Below are 23,820 nucleotides of genomic sequence, written 5' to 3'. Positions count from 1 at the left end.
GAATTTATCATGTCCTCCCAAATCTGGCTTCCATATTGATAAAAGTCATTTAATATTACTATTTCAATGTCTTCTACTGCTTTGTGTGCAGTGTGTGATTTAAACAGATTCAATCTCACATAAAAGGGCAGCTTGTTAAATTATTTTCCTTTTTTAACCTAAATACCAGATTGTATCGTCTCTGATTGTGTGTTGTGTTAACTTGAAGGACTTTGTGTAACTTTCTTTGGAGAATGTTATTATAAGCTGGGAGAGAATCGAGAAAATCCAAATTGTATATTAAACTTCGTGTGTGTGTGTGTGTGTCCAGCAGTATGAGTATTTGAGCGCAGTCTGCGTTTCTTCTTCTAGCTGACCCTCCCTGCAGACAGTAGCTTGTCTGATCCCCTCCTCTCTTTACCAATCAAATATCATCACAAGGTCCTCTGACCAAAGAAAAAAAGAAAAGAAGGGATTTCTTGTTGTGGTTTTGAAGAAGGAGGAGAGAAGAAAGAAGGGGGAAAGAAAGGAATACCTGACGTGTTTGCCTCAGCTACCAGCAGCAGACGGAGTCCCTCTAAACCTACACCTACCTACGCACCTACCGGCTGCATCCGATAAGAGATCTAGTCGACAAAATCAAGTGTGGAGGGAGGAGTGTGGAGAAAAGAAGTCGTATTGGAGAGAGGGAGAAAGGGAGAAGAGACACCGAGGGAGGGGGAAAGGTCAGGGACACGGGGGGGTTTATCGCACTGCCAGAAATAAGGAGAGTGTCTACACAAACGGTTTGGCAGACGAAACCAAGGAGACGGAGTGAAATAAACCAGCAACCCTCTCTCCACCACTGACATTTTTGCGCAAGGACTACTACTGGATTTTTAAACATTTTCGACTTCATCCAGAGACCCTTTCTGTGGGTTGGCGAAGTCCAGGCAACACAGACTGAATTTTGCACCGTGCGTAATTTGGAGAGTTTATTGCCACGCTGAGTCAGGATGCGCGTCTGTCCGCTGCTGGTCGTCCTGTGTCTGCTGTGCGCTGGTCGCGCTCAGAAGTTCTCTGCTCTCACGGTAGGAAGAGCCACTTTACTCCCAGAATACTTCTCATTCATATGAATGTGTAAAAGAGTGAAGGATGCTTGTGCATTAATCAATGCGTAATATTGGAACGACCAAAGGGGACACAATCCGGCACATTCATCATTTATGACACAAATATAGTTTTGAAACAGGTTACTTTAAACTTTTTTAAAAGTAGGTTCCTAAGAGTTGCGTTCATCATCCTTTTGTCTTTCTTGTGAGCTTCCCCTCTAATAATCAGAACTACTAAAAAAACATAGAGATAAATTTTAAATCATCCATTTTAACAACATTATGACTGATGCAGATACTAGGATTTTTAGATAATCTCTCTCCAAAAGAGGGTTTTACTGTTTAAATATGTTTCCTATTTGGTTGAATTTAGGATGAAGGTCATCAAGTTGAGAGGTTTCCATTGGGAGAAAGAGGTCTCTGTGTTCTCCATAACCTGTGTAAACTCCATATCCCTGTGTTTCAGAGTGTCTGAGAAGGCAGAGCAACTGGCTTGCCTGTGAGGAGTTGACTGGTCTGTTAGCAGCACCACCACTGTGGTTTGCTTTCTGTGCCTTTACCTGCCTGCCAGCTTCTTGACTAGTGTGCCTCTCTGTCCTGTTCGCTCTTGTTGTGCCAGCGGCTGTGTGGAGGCTACTCTGCCAGTTTCAGCAGGTCTGCGCACCAAAGCACATGGCATTGTTTACAGCAGCTGCAGAACAGTGCATCCTGTCAATATTACCTTAAAATGTGTGAGAAAGTGCATCTCAGACGGGGGGAATTTCATGGCCACGGTCAAGTGCAGGTACGGTGTTAAATGAGGAATAATAGAGAGCAGAATGTGCACTGTCAAAGGCTTCACCTCTTGATTTAGAGGTTGATGTGACAGCCGCCTCCCCCAGCACCGTTATTTATGGTCCGAGTGAAGATGCCTTAATATCCAATTGGAAACAAATGGCCATGAGTCGTTAACCTGCAGGTGAAGGGTCGGAGATCCTTTCTCCCTGACGGCACTGTGGAACTGTGGAATGTGGGAGGAAGTGTGGCACTGAGCAGATGCTCCCCCTGAATTTTCACCATGATAAACACATTTACACACACAGAGTACAGATAATATGAGTGTTTCTTTATTGAGGGATCATGGGTGGCAATATTTAACCGATACAGCTGTGTAGTGTGTTTTGATGTAACACAGAATCCACTATGATCTGGATATGACGGTAGGAATGAGTAACTTCTCTTATTTCGTTGCATGTTTCAGTGGTAACTGTGTCTGTGTCATACCTCCCCACTGTGGTTCATTAGGTCTTCTTTATTTGAATAGCACATGGAGAACTGGACTGTACTTTTACAGGACTCTGTGAGTGATTAATGACTTATTGTTTGAATGACACAGGAGAGGTTACTGTTGGTTTCAAGAAAATGTCTCCATGTAATATTTTGTGCATATTTGAGGTCAAACAGGCAGTTTAATATATGGGATAGTTGCCCAGGTTATTCATGAAGCAGACTTTTTCCATGGTTTATGGAAGTATGAAATAGTGTGTGAAAAGATGAGGGAGCATAGAGCATTTGCTGCCTCGTTTTCAAACCTGTAGAGAGCAATTTTAGTTTAACATATGGGCTCCATTGACCCCGTGCTTTCATAAAATTGTGCACCTGCCCAGAGAGATTTTTTCTTGTCAAATGACTGTCAGTGGCCTTTCACACCATCCCTCTTTCTATTTAACATTTTTCACAGCAATTAAATGGCTTTTCCTTTGATTGAGTTAGTAGCCTGGTTAAAGGCTGTCACTTTCTTCCCTTTCCACCATGCTGGAAACTAATGATCCCCTTTGCATCCTAGCATCCACGCAGGAAACTCCCGCCACGTCCATTTAACACATTTGCCACGGCTCTCAGCTGGGGCCCCCATTGACCCTGTGGGGCCGTGGTGTGAGGGGCCTCTCAGGGTGCTGGAAGCGGGGGCCTCGCAGCCCAGAAGGCCCTTATCAGCCTTCAATGTGCTCTCTGCTGGAGGCTCGCCTCCTCCATACTCCATTCAATCCCACAAAGCCGCAGAGCTGGGGGGAGGTAATAGGATTTGATTTGTACGCTGGTTGGTCTTGGAAAAAAAATCTCCCTTACACTCCGCCCGTCTCGCCCTCTCTCGCCTGTCTCTTGTTCCTTTGCCAACCTCTTGTATTATTTGAGCAGATGCAGAAAGCATCTTCCAAGAGAGATCACGCAAAGAAAAAAAAAGAAATCATGAAAGGAAAGAGCAAAATAAAGAGAAAGAAAAACAGAGCTAGTGAGAGCCAGCTGTCTGGAAGTAGACAAGAAAAGGATTTGAGCAATAAATGGATTTGAGTCACAATATGTGTTTGGTCTTGTATGAGTCTCCCTTTATGATAAATCAGGGTGGAAGCTTGTGCTGCATGTAGCTGAGGCGGAGGCCATCCATCACTCTCCACCGTGTTGCTGTGCACGGCAATGGTGCCGGCTTGGAGTGGCTGGAATGAGACATCAGGGGAGTGTCAGGGCTCTGCCTTGGCCTCACCCATCCATCACCACAGGCCAAACACATGGAGATCTGCAGCAGACAGCTAACTACTATTAGGAGTACACAGGAGGAGGAAGAGGTCCTCAACACACCATTAGTCTCTTCTTCCTCTCACAGGCTTTCACATCTTATTCGGTTCTCCTCATTCAGTGTGGCCAACTGTGACTTTGAAATAAACACTTGGATGTCTGATAGTGAATCTGGGTGGTTGATTTCATGGGTGGCTGATTTCATGGCTAGCTGTGTTTTTCCATGCTGCGTTCTTGGAGCTTTATCATGAACTTGCAGGCACTTGGCGCTCTGCTGTATGCTGTGCAGTGGACATCTAGCAGGATGCTGGGCTGCTGAATAACTCTGTTTGGGTTGTCAGTCTGCTGGCTTGCAGGGGCTGATGCTGATAATGCTGGTGTAGTATGAGCGCTGGGGTGGCCAGCATGAGCTGTGGCGAGGCTGTGCGGTCCACCACCAAGCATGGCTGGACGCACTCAGACACTATCAGAGCTGTTACTGGCTTTGGAAGGTTGTGGTCTTTGCAAAAAACCATACTCAAACCAGCCTGTCACGCCGGCTGGACTTTATGTGAAGGGGTGAGCTGTGAGAGACAGAGTGGAGGGTTAGGGGAGGTCACAGCCGCGGAGGGATGTCCTCACTGGTGTTGGAGGACAGGGGGAGAGGGAGGGAGGGTACCAACGGGAGACTGTCAGTTAGATGCAACGATGCAACAATCCAAGAAACTCAGAGACACTAACAATGAGGACGGGAGGTATTAGACCCTCAGTTTATACAGAGAAATGAGCAAAGAAAAAGGCAGCTGTAGAAAGAGAATTACAGTATGCCAAACTATTCTTATCATAGTATAACAGCAGTTCTTGGGGCCCATCATTACAGATTATGGCCCTAATGTGAATGTAAAAGGGATTTTTCTCTCTAAGAAATCTTCAATTTGAAGGTTTTAGTGGCCTAAAAATATCTATTATCTGGGGCACTGTGTTGGTCTATAGGGACCAGCCATAAACCGCAACATCCCCTGTTCACGTCCGGCTGGGGATGTCATTCTCTCTTCTCTCTCCCCTCATTTCCATTCCCATGTCATCTCTCTACTGTTATTATCAAATTAAGGCATATATCGCCCAAAAATAATAGATCAAATCTGGTATTTCACAAGGAAAAGCAACAATTGAAATCATCTTTTATCATCTTGTGACCCCTCAGATTTATCTGGGGGGTTTCGAACGTCCAAGATTAATATGTAGTCCCCTGCTACTATATGTCTTGCCTTGCCCAAAGTAAAGACAATGCTTCATAAGTTTCCCCATACCACTGGAAATAGACAACATTCACTCATATTCCACTATTCCTAAAGGAGGAAGAGGTATTACTCTATATTTCTGTCTAGAAAGATGAAGAATGGGTGTTGAGACTTGGACAATGGCTGGTCGTGTGAAGCAAACAGCTCTCCCGCTCTGCAGTGTCAGGATACTTTTTGTGTTCTTCCCATGATAACACATCATTTTTAGAAGCCTGGGAAGAAAAGGGCTTGTAAAAAAATTTTTTTTTTTAAAGATTTCATACAGTCCAAAAGACTTAGCTTCCCTCCCTCGCGGCTCCTCTTCCGATGTGTTAGAACGGGCCTCTCCTCTCTGATCCCCCCCACCCCAGGAAGATTTATGAGCCCCGGCCCAGGGCGATGCTGCCTTCCCTGCCAACCCTCTTCCAGGTGCATGCAGCCCTGCAGCCCTGCAGCCCTGCTCGTCTGAATGCAGGGGGCTGCCCCCAAACCTCATCTCTCACTTCATTTGTAAGATGTCAGACACAACAAATTTTTTTATAGGTGATCATCCTACCCTTTTTATGGATGTGTGTTTTTTTCTTTTTTCTCCTGGCATCTTGCCATGCCTTTTTTTTAAACCCATAACGATGATTTTCATGGCTGTGCGCTTCAGAGAGGGCTGTTTAGTTCTCTGCTTTGTGGCAACAAATTTGATAAGGTGTGTTTGTTTGTGTGTGTGTGTGTGTGTGTGTGAGAGAAGAGAGAGAGAGAGTGAAAGACAGACAGTTTCTGTCTGTGTGTGTCTGCTGTGAATAGTTGAGAGGGCATTCATACAGATTTTGGATATTCGTGCATCCAGAACAAAAGAGTAAAACTGAATGAAAAATTACTGTTTCCTATGTGCAAATATTTTCATTATGAGAAGACAAAAACAGTCCAGAAAAGTATTTATCTTTGGATATGACTGACTGAAAACAGCACCTGTATAGGCATGGGTATACAGTTTGTTTTTTTCCACTCAACCCAAGTCATTATTCCACCAAACTGAATGAATGACATGAACTTCATGAGATCCCAACACTCACACTGTAACACAAAGCTCCCTGACATCTAGTTTATTCAGCCACTCTATCATTCACTGTCTTTTCATTCATTGTAGCAGTCACAGCTTGTTGCCAACCCCCTCACCGCCGCCGCCACCCCATTGTGTGGCCTGGCGAGGGGGTTCATACCACGGTGTCAGATACAATGGTGGCATTGACACAGGTGATCCGATGCATTCAGCCAGAAGTTTACGTCTTTGTTTCTCTTTTCATGGATGAGTAAAACATCCTCGGGAGCGATTTCAGGTGAATACCCGTGCAGGTGTTGGCACAGACAAAGAAAAGAGGAAGCATCAGTCAAGTCTTCTTCAGCCCTTCAGATGAAGACAAAGCATAGCTGCACCCTGACAGGCTTGTACTGACACTGCTTCATCTTTGTGCCTGTGTGTTGTACTGTTTATCAGTGTTGTGTGTTATGAAAGGATGTTGCACTTGCAAAACAGAATTAACTATTTGTATGGCAATGAACACCTGTTCTGCGACTGACTTTTGGGTGTGGTAGCCTGTTTTTGCCCCTGCACAAGCTTCAACCCCTAAATTCACAAATCCTTCCAGAAACACCCCTTTTGTTGTGGAGATTAAAATGCTATGCTGCAGAGCTCACCAATTCCCCCAAAATGGCTCATTTAGCAAATGTTTTCTCTGCTTATCTACTGCTTTCTCACTTCTGCAGTTCCTGCGGGTGGATCAGGATAAGGAGTGCAACACGGAATGCAGCGGGACTCCTCGCAAGCCCCTGTGCGCCTCCGATGGCAGGACCTTCACATCTCGCTGCGAGTTCCTCCGAGCCAAGTGCCGCGACCCCCAGCTGGAGGTCATCCGAGGGCCATGCAAAGGTCAGGTCATGAGTCACGCTTCAGCGCCGCCTGGCGCTCTCAAATGCGCGGAGGGGGTCATAGTAGAAACCTGTGGGTTAAATTCATTTCAGCATAATTGATTCTTTGAGTGCTGGAAGGACGAGTGGGGTTGACACGGTGAGAGTGGGTGGTTTGGGGATTTGCTGCTGCCTGGCTGGTTTCATAATTGCTGAAGGAAATGTACGTTAATTTGTCAAAATGCTAAATGATTTTGTTTTCAGTGGAAAGTATTTTGTTTCAAGGATTTCATGCTTTGTTACAACAGAAATACACAACAGCATCATGGGATCAACAACTTCCTCACAGATTTGATAAGGCCTCAGGCTTCTGAAATCAAGTTATTATGCAAAGGCAAGGGCATTTCAGTGAAATATCTTGACAAGAATTAATGGTCTCACTTTCATCATACTAGATGTAAAGCTGTACGTATGTGACCAATGGAAGACTGGAGATGAAAAGCAAAAGGGGAAGGAGAGCCAGTGAGGTCAGGCGGCTCACAGACTCCCTCATTGTTAGTCGTAGTTGGAAGGAAGCACCCATACACCCCAATGCTGCAGCCCCAAACCCTCTTACCCCGCCCCACTCACTAACTCTATACTGCTAGTTCATCGCTCTACAGACTGGGGACAATGCCCCATTCTTACACATTACAATATTAGATCGCTAATGCAGCAAAAGGGTTTGCTTAAAAAGAAGTCTCATATGATGGAAAAGCATTCCACGATTTTATGCCCGTGTTGGGTCTCTATAGCAACGTCTCTAAGCGGACATCTGGATGTGGCGGACAGCGCCGGGACACAGAATAGAGGATTCCAGCTAAGAAGCTGAAAGGGACGAGAGTCCATGAAAGTCGTATTGTATGCGTCAATAACATCGGGTCTATAAGAGTTCGGACCCCCCTCTGCTTCTGGACGGCCGGGGTGAAAGACACAGCAGCAGCAGCCGAGTCAGCAGCCGAAATAAACCAGAGGGCCAGTCTGGCCTAAAAAGCACAGAGATGGGATTGTGTTTAAGGATGGTGAGACTGGCACCACATTTGTTTTCTATCACTGCGCTCAGATGATTCAAGTGTCCTGTCATTTTTTCCAGTCAGCTTTTTGGTCGGAGCCCCCTGGAGAAGGACGATGGTTTTGGGTTTTTCCACTGAAGCTAACTTTAGAGCTCCTCAACTTGCTGTTTTCCTCCATCCGGAACATCCAGCGTCTTGCCCCCTCTCCTCTCCAGTGACAGTGACACACACACACACACAAGACTGAGAGAAACCAGTGCACATTCCCCTTCGTGTGTCTAATGGACAATCCACTGTAAGCCATGCCAGCGACATGCAGCCTCCTGACCAAACTGGTGAACGTTTTTAAACCTGGCATGAGTCATTGTTTTAATGTGATTTGAGCCTGCCAGCCAGACAGGCACTGCATGGCAACTAATGTGACAAACTAAGTTACCATCAAACCCATCACTACCCAACATTTCCTGAGAGTTTGCACAGTCGGTGCTGTTGGCCAGGTGAGATGAAGCAGCTGTGGTATGACAGGATGAGCCATGGTTCTCACAGAGGGATGTGAAAAGACTCGAGGTGCACATAGGTGAAAAGTTCTTATATCGAGAAATTGTGAGAGGACAGCTTGGGCTGAACTGAGGAGACTGTCGAGGTTTAGGAAAGAGGGTGAGACAGATTCAGAGACATTAAGGAAGGGTCAGGTTTTCCCTGTGCATCAGCCCTTTTCTTGGGTGCCTGGAATGTTCTACAGGAGCAGCACGAGCTGCCTCACTCAGTAATGGCTTTACCACCAGGCACTGTGCAGGCTTGCCTGACTTGTTCCTAATAAGATTGGGGGTGTTGGTTCTATTCCCAGCCACACAAGTATCTGCCGCTTCCGAAATGTCTTGAATTGTTTCCCCTTTCGTCTCTCCTCTCTCCCCGCATTTTTCTTTCATTCTTCATCATCTGTGAGATTCAACATCTTCTACTGACTTTTTAAGTATGTTGGTTTCATAGTTGTGCAGCATAAGAAAATACTTGAGCTGCGGGTTGAATCATGGGTCTCTGTGATGTGTACTGATTCTGGTGATTTGTGGTGCTCCTCAGATACATCCAGATGTGTAGCAGAGAAGAAGTACACAGAGCAGCAGGCCAAGAAGCTCTTCCCGCAGGTCTTTGTGCCTGTATGCAACCCTGATGGCACGTATAGTGAGGTAACAAAAAACACAACATTGTTTTCAATATGAGGCAAGGCACTAGGCTAGGGAGGCCACAGCAGAAAAGAGCAACTCTTTTGCACCAAGAGATAACTTTTTGCAAGAATTGCTCTTTTGTCCTGCATGAATTTAACTGTTAATGATTAATTTTTAAACACTGCCTTCATGTTGTATTCTCACTGATGCCATTCCTGATTTACTTAGTGTTTACATGCTGTTTTGATTACAGGTTCAGTGCCACAGCTATACTGGATACTGTTGGTGTGTCACCCCCAACGGCCGACCCATCAGTGGCTCAGCAGTGGCCAATAAAAAACCACGATGCCAAGGTGGGTAAAACCCCAGCAACCTGTCTCATAATGGGCAACTTTCAATAATATATACAGTTATGCATATTGGTGCCCTAGCATCTGAATTTGTAATAAACCAGAATGTGGTTTTTGTCATTTTGTGAAGCAATGATGATAAATCGAATTCGACACAGCAAAGCATGACATTCCATGTTTGTGGGGGGTGTAATCTTCAGTCCTGTGGGAAAGTGGTCAGTGACTGGACGGACGGCCACAGGCTTTGGGAGCCACCCGAGGACTGAGCGTTGCTCAAGGCATGGGGCTGCGGTGTAAATAAGCCTGGTAGAAAATCCCTGCTGTAGAGTTGAGCAACGAAGTTAAACTGTAAGGAATGTAAGTGTTCTCAGAGGATGGCGTTTGCCAAACAATCAAATAACCAATGCCACATGTCCTCCCTGTGTGTCTCTGTGGGGCTGCCTCGGAAGTCGCTCCTGTCTCAATAGTGAGAGAGCTCCAGAAGTAGCAGTAGTAGCAGTAATAGTTGTACTGTGTACTGCCAGCTGTACTTTAATCATAACTCAACAGGCAGTGTGTAATTGATTTGAGCCACTTCAAATGAATTAATAACATTTGAAAATAAAAGGCCAGAAAAGAGTTTTCCACTGTGGTTTAGTCTTTATTAAGTCTGGTGGCTGTTCAGTCCTGTGCCACAAAATGAAGCCAAATTCTTGAAGTATGCCGAAGATAAATTCATTGTTGAGGGTAACATGAAGGTGTGTGGTGGTGAATGTTTAATTAATTTGAACCTGTTGCTTTTCAGGTTCAAAGCAAGAAAGAGCTACTACAAGAGAGCCAGGTAAAGCAGGTGAGACTTTAATTCAAGAAATGGACTCCTGTATATGTGCATGTGTAGTGTTTGTCCATATGCATGTGTGTGTACCTATCTAAACATGCATGTTCATGTGTATGTGTATTCATTTGTATCTCTGTTTGCCTGCATCTGTGTTGGAGATGTGTAGGGTGGGTCGCCTGTTAAGGCTTGCCTTTCTAATATTTTGTCAATTTGAGAGAGTGCAAGCAGCCTGAAGGCTGATATAAAAGCAGTCTGTTACTGAGTAACAAGTCTAAGAAGAGAGGCTGTGGCGAGCTTTAATGCACACCACCAGCAGCTGCAGTGCCTATAACCGCCCGCTGTCTTTACCAGGCAGCCAAACGGCCAGGGAGCAGCCAGAGTGGAGGAAAACTGACTTATCATAAGCTCTTCTTCTCTAACTTTATCTCACTTGGTCTTGGTTCTTTTTCAGCAACAGTGTCATAAGATACAAGGAAATGTTCACACTTTATCCTCCACCCTACTTTCACTCTGTCTCTCATCAACATCTACCCTCTTCCAAATATAGAACCACTAAGTTTCCCTCCTTCTTCACTCCAGATACTGTATATCTTGCTCTCATCTTGACGTTTGCTTAAGTGATGTGATTTGAAAGCTCACAAAGAAAAAAGTGTAATTTGGGTTGATTCCGATCGATTCCTTATGTGATTGTGTTTGTGTTTGCATGCATGGATGTGTGTATGAGTGTGTGGGAGAGAAAAAGTGCGTCTGCATCCACTTGTGTTTGTCACATGGGTTATTCCTGTCAGTGTGACATTTACGTCTGCGCCTCGCTCTGTGTAAACAGTCTTGGGTATAGTGTCTGTCTGAGCCCGGCCAACTCATTACACATAGATCAAGTGGGAATGCAAAATTTGACTGAGGGGGAGGGATGGTGGGAGAGGGAAAGAGGGAGGAAAGAAGGCGGAGGGGGGGTTGTGGTTCATTCTGAACTGGTTGGATAAACAGGGTGGTGAAAAGCAGAATAAACTGTAGATTTGTGGTGTGCCAGCACTGAAAATAGCAGTGATTGCATCAATATTTTGATTCAGCAGAAGCCCATCAGTGCCTAAGCATTCCACAGCGGCCATTGCTGCACTTTTATTATCAGAATATTGCTAATGTTAAACACCAAATGTTTTACCATAAACCCATTTCTGGTGCTTGACTTGACAAATTCATTCACATGCTGGAATCATATCCAGCTGACGACTGACAAACAGCAGTTAAACTAATGCCGTATGACCACAAATAGCGCGGGGGTTTCCTGGCAGATGCTAAAAGAGGTGTTACAGTCATGTAAAAGGCCGCAAAGTAAAGATAGGTCATTAGTGGTTTATCATAAATCCGAATCATAAATACACTTTTTGAAATGGCATTTCCATCCGTTAAGTGAGCAGAGTAATAACATGTCTGCCTCAGTCAGTCGCACTGACTGTATGTATTTTTATCCACCATGCATGCTAGAGAAGATGAATGGCTGGCATAACAAACATGCAATAAATGTAAAATCCTGATTTTGCAATGGAGAATTCATTGTTAAAGAAAAAAGAAGTTTAAGCTTAATCCCTGTCTGTGGAGGCGCCCATTAGAGATGCCCTGACTCATGCATTAACAGAGCTTTACTTTGAGCAGAATGAGTGACCCACACTGAGGTTAACCACACCTACGGCCGTGGTTTCACTGTAAGCGGCTCAAACCTCCATCCCCTTCTCCCTCCTACCACAAATCAAACAAACAGAGACCAAACAAACACTGAGCTGGATTCTCTCACTGTTAATTGGTTTGTCTCAGACTTGGCTACTGCATTCTTTACCTCTTGTGTCTCTCCCACGTTCACACAGCTTTCACAATTCAAATGCAGGCAGTGGAAGGATGGAGAAGAACATCAAGGACAACTGGTCCTCATCTTCTCCTCATTCATTTTAACTGACCTCAATCTGTCCTCCATAGCATAATGATCTCCCTTGTTGCATGAAGTGAAACCATGGGAAGATATGACCACTATGTTTTTGATTCTCCTTCCTCTCTCCTCTTATTGTAAATCACCTCTTTGAGTTTTCATTACACACACACACCACTTTCTCTTTCTCATTCTCCTCACCTCTACTTCCTCCTCCATCCCTCTTGGCCGGGCAATGTGCAAATCTCACATAGTTAATTGTTCTCTAATCTAGCTTACTCTCGTAATTGTAGTCTCCTTGCAAATATTCTCCATTCTAAATGCAGATGAGACTGGCCTAGTGGTGGATCCACAGCCTGCTGCAGATGACGAAGGTGAGCTTTTATCCGTCGGACTGTGAGTAAGAAATGTTTGATACTGTGCCTGTGTTTACTGAGACGCCGCTGACTGACTGAAAAGCATAGCTTCAAAACATCCTTAAAAGGGAAAAGGAGCCTGCACATGAGACAGTTACAGCACCAGGCTTCAGAAATGTTAGGGTTGTATTTTTGCTCTTTTATGTCCATACATTTGATATCACAGCCAGACTATGCAAGTTACCAAAATGACCAATTAAATGGGTATGTATCTTTAGGTTTAGGCATACCAGATTAAATAAGATAGCACAACAAACCAGTGTGTTAATTAGAGCAAGGCTGTGCTGTATTATTACACATTATTATCACCTTTAAAATAGGATGCATTGATACACAGATAAATACTTATATAATATAAGTAGTTAATGTCAGCTCCAGTTTGACCAGATGCAACATTAAAATGCTACATACATGTAATTGCATCACTAATAATAATTCAATCATATAATAAATAACAATATAAACCTTGGAAAGGGGTAAATGTGCCAAATGAGTACTTTTACTTTTGATACTTTAAGTATATCTGTTCTCTAAATTTTGAATGCAGTATTTTTTACTTGTAATGAGTATTTCTAGTTTAATTAAGATAATCCTTCACATTTGCGCACTTTCATCTGCCTTTTATACTTTGAAGGAAGTAGTGTTTTATGATTTCATGTTAATGCTATCATTTGATAAGAAAGGAGGGGACACTTAGGCACAGTACCTACCTCCCATTATGCTGATATATTTCTGGTCGCAGCTGTCATATGTAATTTACTTCCTACCTCCACTCCAGCAGTTTGAGATATGATAACCTTGATGTGCGTTTTACAGTCTGTGATTTTTGGAACCCCCAGGTTTGGCTCACATGATATACGAGTGTGTTTTCGATTGAAGCTAATAAAGCTGTCTTGGTGATTTCTTTCAGACATCATTTCTCAGTACCCCACTCTGTGGACGGAGCAGGTTCGCAGCCGACAGAATAGAACCAGAGCACCATGTGAGTTTCAAAGACCACTTTTTCTTTAATGACAGCGATCGGGTGTTTGCAAACCTCAACTGAAAGCGCCCTCTGTGTTTTTCCTACTTGTGTGAGCAATCATGGTTTGAGGCTGTTCCTGTCTTTTAAGGACAGATGGTGGGTTGTGAAACCAATACATCTTGGTGTTGGAGTGCGTCAGGCTTTGAGGATCTGCTTCTCTGTGGTTCTTTGCGTTGCAGCGTATCTGTAATTATCAGCACATGGCACAAACACAGGATCTCCTATTCTTCTGGTTCTGCTCTCCTCTTACACACATGCAGGTTTATCGAATTGTACAGATCAGTTGCCTCTTTGCTCTTTAGGGAAATAGGTTGCTTTCTGCATAAAACAATGCTATTTTGAGGCTAGCATACAGATGAGAACCCTGTGTGCATGTGTGCATTTCTGTGTGAATCCCATTATCATAATTTACAACCAATATAAAAAGCCTGAGAAATGCAGCATTGATGGTTTTGATTACCATGTGCTCTTTGGGGTATTGGGGTGAAAAAAAAAAACACCCGCCCCAACAAAGAGAGCCCATACGGAGGAACTGGAGCGAAGAGAGTCGGTTGAGAAAGCGGGGAGGCATTTCATTTGGTCTCTTTTGTGTGGGTAAAGATCTCTAATGAAAATAAACAAAGAAAAGGGATATCCATAATCCCGCAGTAGCTTCCGAGCCTTGAGGCGAGCAGCAAAGAGAGGGAGAGATTGGTGATGAAAGCCCTCATGGCCAGAAGAGCTCTACTTTCATCCCGGAGTTTAATGCTCAAATCTCTGTTGGAGAGCTGCACGGCAAAGAGGGAGGCTGCTGCACAGAAAAAAAGTGTGATTAGATCCTGCTGAGGCTCTGCAAAACCCCATCTTTCTCCCATTGAGGCTGCTGGATTCTCTGTATGTACGGATAAAGGAAAGGATCTTGAAGCATTGCATTTTTCCCTGGGAATTTTGAACAAATAAACATATAGATCCCTGGTACTTTACAGTACCCTGCAGTAGTGTGACAGTGTGTGTGGGTGTGTGAAGGCGAAGGCCCGACTGACCACTGTTTCTGCTTTTGTCTTGTCTGTTTCTCTCTCTGTCACACACATCCACAGAGGGCAGTTGAGTGTCCAAATATTTACTTAACTTGGGGCATAGGGAGCTGTACTTAGTCATTAGCCCGTTAATGTCCGTAAACAGTGCCACGGGGGGCTGATATAGCAGTCTACACACACTGTCTCCGAGCACTCATCCTCCACCCCTTTGTCTTCTCCAGCGCCCTGACTTCCTGCTCCTCCTCTTCGTCAGGGATGTCTCAGCAATGCTTAGAGTGTAATGCATGCATTTGGCTTTTAAATAGAATTTAATTCAAACACACTGTATGCTGTATAAATTCAAAATGTGTTGAGTGACTCTCATTCTTAACTTTAAACAAACCCTCTCCTTCACGTCAAGTGTGTGTTTCTTGGGCGTGTATTTGCCGAGTCACACAACCTAGACCACCTAAGTGAATGCTGTCCTTATGGCTGTTGTTTGTGTGTGTGTGTGTGTGTATGTATGTTTGTCTCTGCTGATTCCTGTTTAACCTATGACCCCTCTTTCCAGCCTCATCATGTGACCAGGAGCAGCAGTCTGCCCAGGAAGAAGCGAGGCAACACAAGAATGATGCTGTATTTGTACCAGATTGCGCCCAGGGAGGACTGTACAAGCCAGTCCAATGCCACCCCTCCACCGGCTACTGTTGGTGTGTGCTGGTGGACACTGGACGGCCCATACCTGGGACCTCCACCAGGTGGGAGAGACTTCATCTATACCAAGCCCATGTGTTATATGACCATTTTGGGGCTTATCTATGGTACTTTCACACTGATTTACAAATATTCTTGGAATTTATTGCTTGGTTCTTTGTGGCAAACAAACCAGACAGTTGTTACACAAAGCAGGTACGTGATCATAGCCACACTAAAACAGCGGAGTGGCCCATTGATAGAGGGGCTGTCCAACTGGTTGACCCTGCTTCACGCCCTCTGTTGGCAAATATCTTCTGCACTGTCCTAGAACAATATTGCGCATTATCTTTCCACATGTCTGCAACCATGCAAACTTTATAGAATATTCTCTGTTTAGAAGAAATCGTCAGAAATAAAGCAACTTTCAGACAACAACAAGAGGCTTCTGTATTTGAGACTGCACATAAGTCTGACATAAGCAGGCAGACAGACATCTCCATTGCAGATGAGACAGTGTGACTCAGTGGTCTGGAGAGCGGCGGGTCAGAGGTCAGTCAGGCTGGCAGAGTGGGGCACCAGTGCACTCTTATTGAGCAGCGAGGCTGGGTATCAGATTAACAAGGCTTCAGGCAGAGTGCCAGACAGCACATTAGCACACATATGGAAGCATGGATTTTCCCCCTTTTCTCTCCTTGTCCCAGGCCAGCTTTTGGCCCAGTCGCACAGCAGCAATCGGGGCTCCGCCGGCTCTCCAAGGGAGGCCGTGAAAGCTTCCTTGTGTCCCACGCTCCCTCTCTGCCTGTCTGCCTCTCTGCCTCTATCTCTCTCTTTCTCCCCCTCCCTCCCTCTTTCTGTCCTCATACCAGCCCCAAATCCCTCCCCTCTTTTTGGATGTGTTTCACAGCCTCTGGTTTGCCACAAAACAATTATTTGAATCCCTGAGATTTAACTGTACGGGGGTAATTGGAAAACATGGGATTCCTCTCTGATTTTACAATGAGGATACTTTATAAACAACCCCTTTCACCCATTTCACTTTGAATGATTTGGCCTTTTCTCACATAGCATATTCTCTGTCACAGGTATGAACAGCCAAAGTGCGATGGCAATGCCAGAGCCCACCCAACTAAACCTAAGGACCATTATAGAAGCAGACATCTTCAAGGTAGGTCTCTAAAGACTGGACTCAGTCTCTGTTTTTCCTCTCTGTTCAGACCACATGGTGAAGTTCTTCAGCAATTGGCCTCCAACTGCTGCCGCGCTTCCAAGGTTGTGATAACAGAGCGTGTGTGAGTGTGTGTGTGTGTGTGTGTGTGTGAGTTTGTTGACATCATTAGCACTGTTGGTCAAGGAAATGCTTGATAAAGAGTTGAGGATTGCCAGATACTGCCCCTCACTGGTCAATAAGCGAGGAGACAGAGACGGATCGGGGGTAGAATTAATCTTCCACTGACATGGGAGATGGGGGATAGTGGAATGATAGCACAGAGGAGAAACAGCAGGCAGGAGAGGTAGAGATAATGGATAATAGGATGCCAGAGACAGGTAGTGATAAAAAGACTGACAACAGTGTAGATAACTAAATTGAGGGTGGGAGAGCAGTTTGGGGGTGGTGGTCATGGGGTGGGCTTAACTACAGGTGAGACTGTGTTTGCTGTTTTAGGTGGATATTTGCTAGTCAGGATTTGGCACTTCAGAACTGCAGAATTTAGTAGTAGTATTTGCCAATAAGTAGAACTAAAGACGGATGAAATGATCATGTGTGACATTATAGAGATTCTCCCCCAAAAGAAAGCCCAAAAACAACAAAGAAGGACGTTGGGTTGGTTGGATGGGTCAATAAAACATCAGACTTTGACATGACAGACCTAAAAGATCGCTTCCTGTGTCCTACCAACAGTCAATGTCAGGTTTCTCTATGACAAATGACTCAATCCATAACTTTAGCTGAGTATAAACCACAACCTTTCCCTAACCCTAACCATAAGCCTAACCAAACCTTAACCATAGTGGTTTCAGATAAAAAGACGGTTTTGAAATGCATAGTAGAAAATAGTATGTCCTGTCGATATGAGATAAGAAAACGTTTATGTGTATTTTTGGAGGACAATTACAAACTGTTTAATTTGGAGGACGTGTTTGAGATGACTGCCATGACTCATACAGTTAGGAAGGCTGTCTTGAACCCAGTTTTCCTAAAGCATCAGTCATTAAACCAAAAAAATCAGCTTATTTTAGAACCAGGAGATATACTGAGACCTTTGTCTTGTTTTATGGGTTTTACTCCACTAACTGATCGCTTAATTGCTGAGATACAGCATCTTAGAAGCACTCCACTCAGCTTTACAATTGAACTCCATGGCATTGCAAATAGGAATGATTCAACTAATTTCAAACATGTCTATGCTAATGCAGTTATCTAAAGCACTTATTTTAATGTGAAAATGAAAGCAAAGGTGAAACCTGTTTCCCAAACAGTGTGATATAAATATCCTCTTGATTTTGCTTAGCTGCTTCTAGCTTTAACTTTCATCTATTCTACTTATAGTTTTGCATTGACACAGTTTTACAATGCAGTGGATGGAGTGCATTCACCTTTCTCAGAACATTTTAATCACATTTCTAAATACTAGGTGATAAATATCATATTTAGTTTACCAGTAATTTCATGGCTTGTACTCGTCATAAAACCAGTGATAGGCAAAGTAGAGCTGTAGCTTTCAGGTGCTGCATACAACCAAATCACTGAACGGTGCTTGGCAGATTAGCTGTTTTTTGGTGGTTTGGTAAACATGTTAATAATCCAGCAGTATATGAACAGAGCTGCCACTGTTCCTGTCCCATCCACAACTGTTTATGTAACAGTGTGCCGGGCCAGAGCTGTACTCTCTGCTCGCAGGTGCTGCATTAAGTAGCAGAGCAGCACTCTGTCTCTGCCCCGGCATTGAGCACTCTTGTACAGTGTGTATAAAACAGTGAGGATAGACAGTCACAGATGAATGCTCCTTAGACCAACAAATGTTACTCATCTTTGCCTTCCAGTGGTACTGGTAGTGTATATTATTGCTAAGATATTGAGCATGATTAATTATAGTTTGTTTCTGTCAGCAGAAAGTGAGAGGTGGTGATGAGGTGGAAAATAGCCACAACTATCCCATGAGAAAGACTCAAGCCCAACCAAACACCTCCTAAACGCATAGTGGTAGGATAGAAAACAATATATTTATTCAGCCATGCAATCACCTAACGCAGACGTACGAGTACACAGACTTCATTCTAAACCTGTCAAAAAGAAAAAACCTGCACCGTATCAGCCAGGTCTCCAATTATAAAATACACCGGGACACAGTCAAAAAACACAGCATCTTGTTTTCTTTATGAGCAATTGCGTCAACGGCCGTAAACCCTGATACTGTATGAACCAGGGATAATTATAAATGTTGCCTTCACATTGCTGCAGCCCATTTGCTGTTGAAGCGCTGGTGTTGAGAGGTTTATGGGGCGAGATGCGAGAAAGGAGAACTTTGCCCTGAAAGGGGCAGGAGAGGAAAGTGGAGTATTTGGCAAGCTTTCTCCCCAGAGCGGGATCATGGGATAGCATTGGGGCAGCCACTGGGAGCTGCGGCTGTGAGTGCTGACAGGGTTCTGCCCCATGTGGCTCTATAGAAAAACACTGCTTCTTATTGACAGTAACACACAGGCACACACATGCAGACATGCTCTTAGTGGCCAACTTTTTACAGGCAGCAAATATATGGAGGCATATGAACTCTTAGCTTTTCAACATTCAAAAATGTAATCATTTGAGGCTTTTTCAACTTGATTCCATCCTGCATCTGTCAAACTCGGGTATTACATAATTATAATCACTATGGAAGCAGACAGCAGTCGTTTACAACTGCAGCCTTGAACTGAATGGAAAAGACTCAGACTCAATTTCCTCTGAATGACAGCAGGAACATTTGTGTCCTGCCCTTCAACGATGTCCAGACAGACAGAAGTTGATCTGTCCCGCCCCCACAAGAAAAAACATTGCTGCCAAGAGGAAGGGACTGAAGCTTTACCTGATGGATTCCCATTTGAATGAACTGCAGACACGCTCAGATTCCTGCAGCATTACAGAGAGGACGTGTGCCGTCCATGAAAAACACTAAGCCTCAAACAAGTCCAACTGCATCCCACAAATCTCTCTTGAGCCAGAAGCCAGATAAAAACACTTTGCCTTCTGTGGTTGAAAATGTGTGACTGTCTAGACTAATTTACCACAAGAGGCTCCACAAGGCACCGGTTTTGCCATTAACAGGTGGGTCAGATATTTTACTGGGCTAGAGCCAGGGAGGGCCTAGTTAAACTTAAGTGCAAGTCTGTTCAGCATGTAAAGGGGACTGTGGAACAGTTTGGACATGTGAATCTTTCAACCCTGGGCTTGGTGCAGACGGTTAAAGCCCTGCGCTACTTGGGGAAAGGTGGAGTGAAGGCTGGGTGTTTATGCCGATGCTGGTCGCCACCTGTTAGAGAGAAGCAAAGCATGCTATTATCTCCAACTCTGGAGAATCTGGCCCCGCAGGCCTGGGCCATAAAAAGAGTAGCAAACTGTGGAGAATTTCTTCTTCTCCACAGGCAGAATAGCAGAGGGAAGCCGGACTGTGAGAAAGCAGACGAGAGCCGGTTGAGGAATCCAGGAATCTCTCAGGCCTCTGTAGCCTTCAGCTTTTCCAGAACAACCTTGGCCTCCTCACTCTTAAAACTATATGACCTGACAGACAATTACTATCATTAAGGTCATTCCACCCTAGTTGTATCTCATTCAGATTTTTTTCCCGTCATTCTGCATGTAATAATGTTTACCTTATTGGTTTATGGGCTAATTATATCAGTCTCTTCTCTGGCTGACATTTCAAATAGTAATCCCACCACACTGAAGATCAGGTGTTGAGTTGTGCCAGCCTCTTGATGCATACCTTTGAATCAGACATCCCTCAGACAAAATCCTAAGTAACAATGTGTCTGTCAGGACTGTATTTGGTCCCCTTGATGTCTCAGCTGAGTCTCATGTGCTGTATAGAGCCTCTTGTCCATACATACAATATTCAGTAACATCTTCTGTGCTCCAGCTGTCCAAACCACTCAGGGGCCTCCAAGATGATTGGCAGGTACCCTCTTCCTCCTCCAGATGAGGGGAGGTCTGACACTTTATGAGAGGGAGGAAAAGACAACTGTGAGAGTCTTGTTGGGCTTTATTTTCTTCTCTGCCGTCTTTACTGTATGTTAAAACTACGCTGCCTGTTACATGACGTCCCTCCCCAAACATTTATTAGGCCACCTATGATGGCAGCATTCCACACTGTTGTAATGCTGTTTACTGGGGGGGTAATTTTTCGATGTTTGCTGACATGTATGTACACTTCCATATGAACTGCATATGAATGCTCGCGCACACTCATTCAGGTATCTGTGGTTTATTTTCCAGGTTGTCCTGGGGCAAAGAAAACAGAGTTCCTGACAAGTGTTCTTGATGCACTGTCGACAGACATGGTGCACGCCGTCACAGATCCAGCATCTGCTGGAAGGTATGACGTTTGGAAGTGGATTAGTGGGTTTAACCAACAAGGCATAAAAGTATTCTGTTTGAAGAAGTGATTGAGGGGCGATTATTAGCTGATTTATTGATATCTGTCATTTAGGATGGCCGAACCTGACCCCAACCACACCCTGGAGGAGAGGGTGGTTCACTGGTATTTCAGCCAGCTGGACAAAAACTCCAGCGGGGACATAGGAAAGAAGGAGATCAAGCCTTTCAAACGCTTCCTGCGCAAGAAATCCAAGCCAAAGAAGTGTGTGAAGAAGTTTGTGGAGTACTGCGACATCAGCAACGACAAGGCGCTGTCTCTACAGGAGCTGATGGGTTGCCTTGGGGTGACCAAAGAAGAAGGTGAGCTGAACAACACGACCTCATGTCTAAATGTGTTCTCCTGTTCTTAAAACCTGCATGTTGATTGATAAAATATATTAATCATCACAGTCAGATGGTAAAATATAGTTAGTGCTACATGATTTTTAACAATTGACCATTCATTAACCACCTCCCCCAAACAGCAACTATCCAATCATAGCTTAGCAAACATAACTAGACACAGTCAAGCTTTGGATTTGTCCACATGCTGAAGCAATGCACATTGGGCTGTAGAAAACCTCATAAAGGTTTGGAGGGAGTCTTTTGTATCACCAAAGTGTAAGTAATGGATTAAACAGTAGCCTGTCATTTTTGTATGATTACAGCACTGGATTAGCATGTTTGTAGCCATCGAATGCAAATAAGAGTCTTTGGTATCATGTTGACTTGCAACTGTTTTTAAATGTGAACATACAGGTAGATGTATAGACTTATAGATATGCATATGTATATGTAAATGTGTTTAGTAATAAAAATGTTGTTTTTTTTTGTGTACATTTTATCTTCTTTAACTGTTGCAGGGCACCCCTGGAAAAGAGGCCTCTGTCTCTGTGGGTTTGCCCTGCTAAAATATAAATATAAAATAAAAATGATCATTTTAGTCAAGCAGAAACACTGAAAAGTCCAGAGACAACTCTCAACTACAGAGAAAAACTTTTACACTCTTGTCTACACCTGTTAAAGAGTCAATTTTAAAAAAAAGAATTATGAATATAAAGGGGTAAAACTGTTCCCAGCATGATTGTGACTTGCATACAGTGCTAGATCGCTAGCTTGTAGTAAGTTGAGAATTAATTCACTTTTTGTCTCACAGGGGCCAAACCAGGCGAAGGCTTAGCTTCCAGTAAACTAGTAAGTAAACTATCCCCCCCCCATACCAGTGGATACAATGGATGTAAGATAAATTGATGGCACATTCATCATTAAAAAAGCTGTCACACCAAGCTGATGTCTGTTGAATTGTCTCTCCTCAGAATCCCTCGAAGAAGCAAGGCTAAGCCAGCAGCTGAGATTTTCCCTCCCGCATGGAGAATGTGCCCTCACCAATCGGCAATAATGGAAACCATAGTATTTGCACTTTGTACTTTAAAAAAAAATGTAAATTCACTTTGTAGAAATAAGGTATTTAAACAGACTGCTGAATCTGTGAATGATGTAGTTAGCTTTTTATGTCCTGACAAACAAAAATTATTTAACACATACAATGTATGTGTCCTTTGTATGTCTAAAACGTATACTTTTCAGAGTTGTACAAGTTTTCATTTTTGATGTTGCATTTTGTGCCCCTTCCCCCAGTGTACTTTTCCTCTCACGTCGATGATGTTAAAGCAGATATATGGATGGTTTGCTACATGGCTCCAATAACTTACCGTACCATCTCTTGTGTACTGACCTATAGCATCTCTTCTTGGGCTATGTACAGCAGTTTTCAAGAATGTTTTAAACATAGATCATAAAAATGTCCTACATGTTCACATGTATTCGTGTATTAGAAATAAAGAACTCTTTTATACATTTTGCTCTCTGTGGTACTGCCAGTCTTAATGCGTCAAAGCAGGTTAATTGGGTCAGCAAATTCCTTTGTTTCTCTCTAATCCAATTAGTCTTCTATATTTTCCTTCTTGTTACATAAATCTTGTAATGTCTTGTGTTTTCTTGCTGTGTCTTTAATAAAACACCTTGTTGACACAGTCTTTAGGAGCCAAGTATTAGTCATACATAGCAAAGGTCGTGTATCATCCCATTTTCAGACAGCTTGCCAATTCCCCCGAGGGAACATTTTGGAATTGGAAAAACGGATGGTACTTATTTCTGTTCTCGTCACGGATTTCCCACTTGGGCTGAAGACAGATAAATGGACCAATCTCGGCTGTGTGTAGTATGAGTGCCCATTAAAAGGGCGTTATATGAGCCAGTGTGTGTGTGTGTGAATGTGTGTATTTGAATAAGGTATACTTACATGTATACAGTAAATGTACACTCAAACACTCAGTGAGGTTTGAATGGATTCTTTCTCAAAGAACAACATTCGGCTCAGGGCAGCCTTGACACATTACACTAATGTACATTGTTCCTGCCTGATTATGTTGAGGTTACTAAGTGGTAAACCGTGGCTTTTCACACAGAAAGTCCCCTATAGGGCTTAGCGACTGACCTCAGACTGACCTGCTCACTCAGGCTTAGCCTCTAATTTATGATTAACACATCGGTCTCCTTTCTGTGATAAACACCCCAGGGGAACACAGAGAAGAGATTATGACTGTCTGCTCTAAGATGGTGGATTAGAGATGGATAACCTATGGCCTTCTTAAGCACTTTTTCCATCCACAGCAAAGTTAAATCTGAAGCAGCAAGTCCTATGCAGGAGGGGTATACACATTTTTATCCCTAAGAAAAACGCAGCTCTCAAGTGTACTGCTAACCAAGCTTTTCGATCTAAAATCATTTGCTGTTCCTTATTTGCTTCCTAAAACAGTCTTCTGATTATTAACAATTCAGCTCCAACTTTTTTGCAACATTCCTAATTTCCACCCATGTTCCTGGCCTAAATCCCCCTGAAGGTAATGTTAGCACCATGCCCAGAACAACATTTGCCTTTCCCAAACAGCCATGTAATCTGTTAATGTGGCCGTGCTGGTTACAGGTGTAGCT

The 23,820-nt window shown here is 43.7% G+C and overlaps 1 protein-coding gene across 3 annotated transcripts; it reads left to right on the top strand.

The window, feature by feature from the left end:
* The first annotated feature begins 345 nt into the window (after positions 1-345).
* smoc2 (SPARC related modular calcium binding 2) lies at positions 346-22,686 on the top strand. 3 transcript variants are annotated; one of them, XM_035664005.1, is made up of 13 exons: positions 346-1,049; positions 6,638-6,800; positions 8,911-9,017; positions 9,250-9,349; positions 10,131-10,166; positions 12,411-12,458; positions 13,411-13,482; positions 15,091-15,277; positions 16,298-16,380; positions 20,686-20,785; positions 20,900-21,147; positions 21,983-22,020; positions 22,143-22,686. In XM_035664005.1, exons 1-13 carry the CDS (start codon positions 975-977, stop codon positions 22,164-22,166), a joined length of 1,281 nt encoding a protein of 426 aa, XP_035519898.1. In that variant the 5' UTR covers positions 346-974; the 3' UTR covers positions 22,167-22,686. The 3 variants fall into 3 exon arrangements, with proteins under 3 accessions (XP_035519898.1, XP_035519897.1, XP_035519896.1); XM_035664004.1 differs by having other exon boundaries at positions 10,131-10,175; XM_035664003.1 differs by having other exon boundaries at positions 10,131-10,175; positions 12,378-12,458.
* Positions 22,687-23,820: the final 1,134 nt, after the last annotated feature.

This window comes from Morone saxatilis, unplaced genomic scaffold, assembly GCF_004916995.1.
Source record: "Morone saxatilis isolate NCDOM2014 unplaced genomic scaffold, NCSU_SB_2.0 Contig19, whole genome shotgun sequence".
Classification (NCBI taxonomy): Eukaryota; Metazoa; Chordata; class Actinopteri; family Moronidae; genus Morone; species Morone saxatilis.
Note: the sequence above shows the minus strand (reverse complement) of the source record. Positions and strands in the feature narration are given on the sequence as shown.

Bases quoted from the DNA above. Each gene is read 5' to 3' on its own strand.
- smoc2 (XM_035664003.1), top strand. From the start codon at position 975: ATGCGCGTCTGTCCGCTGCTGGTCGTCCTGTGTCTGCTGTGCGCTGGT. The intron at 12,459-13,410 runs GTGAGCTTTTAT...GATTTCTTTCAG, and splicing joins GCCTGCTGCAGATGACGAAG to ACATCATTTCTCAGTACCCC. The intron at 16,381-20,685 runs GTAGGTCTCTAA...TTTATTTTCCAG, and splicing joins TAGAAGCAGACATCTTCAAG to GTTGTCCTGGGGCAAAGAAA.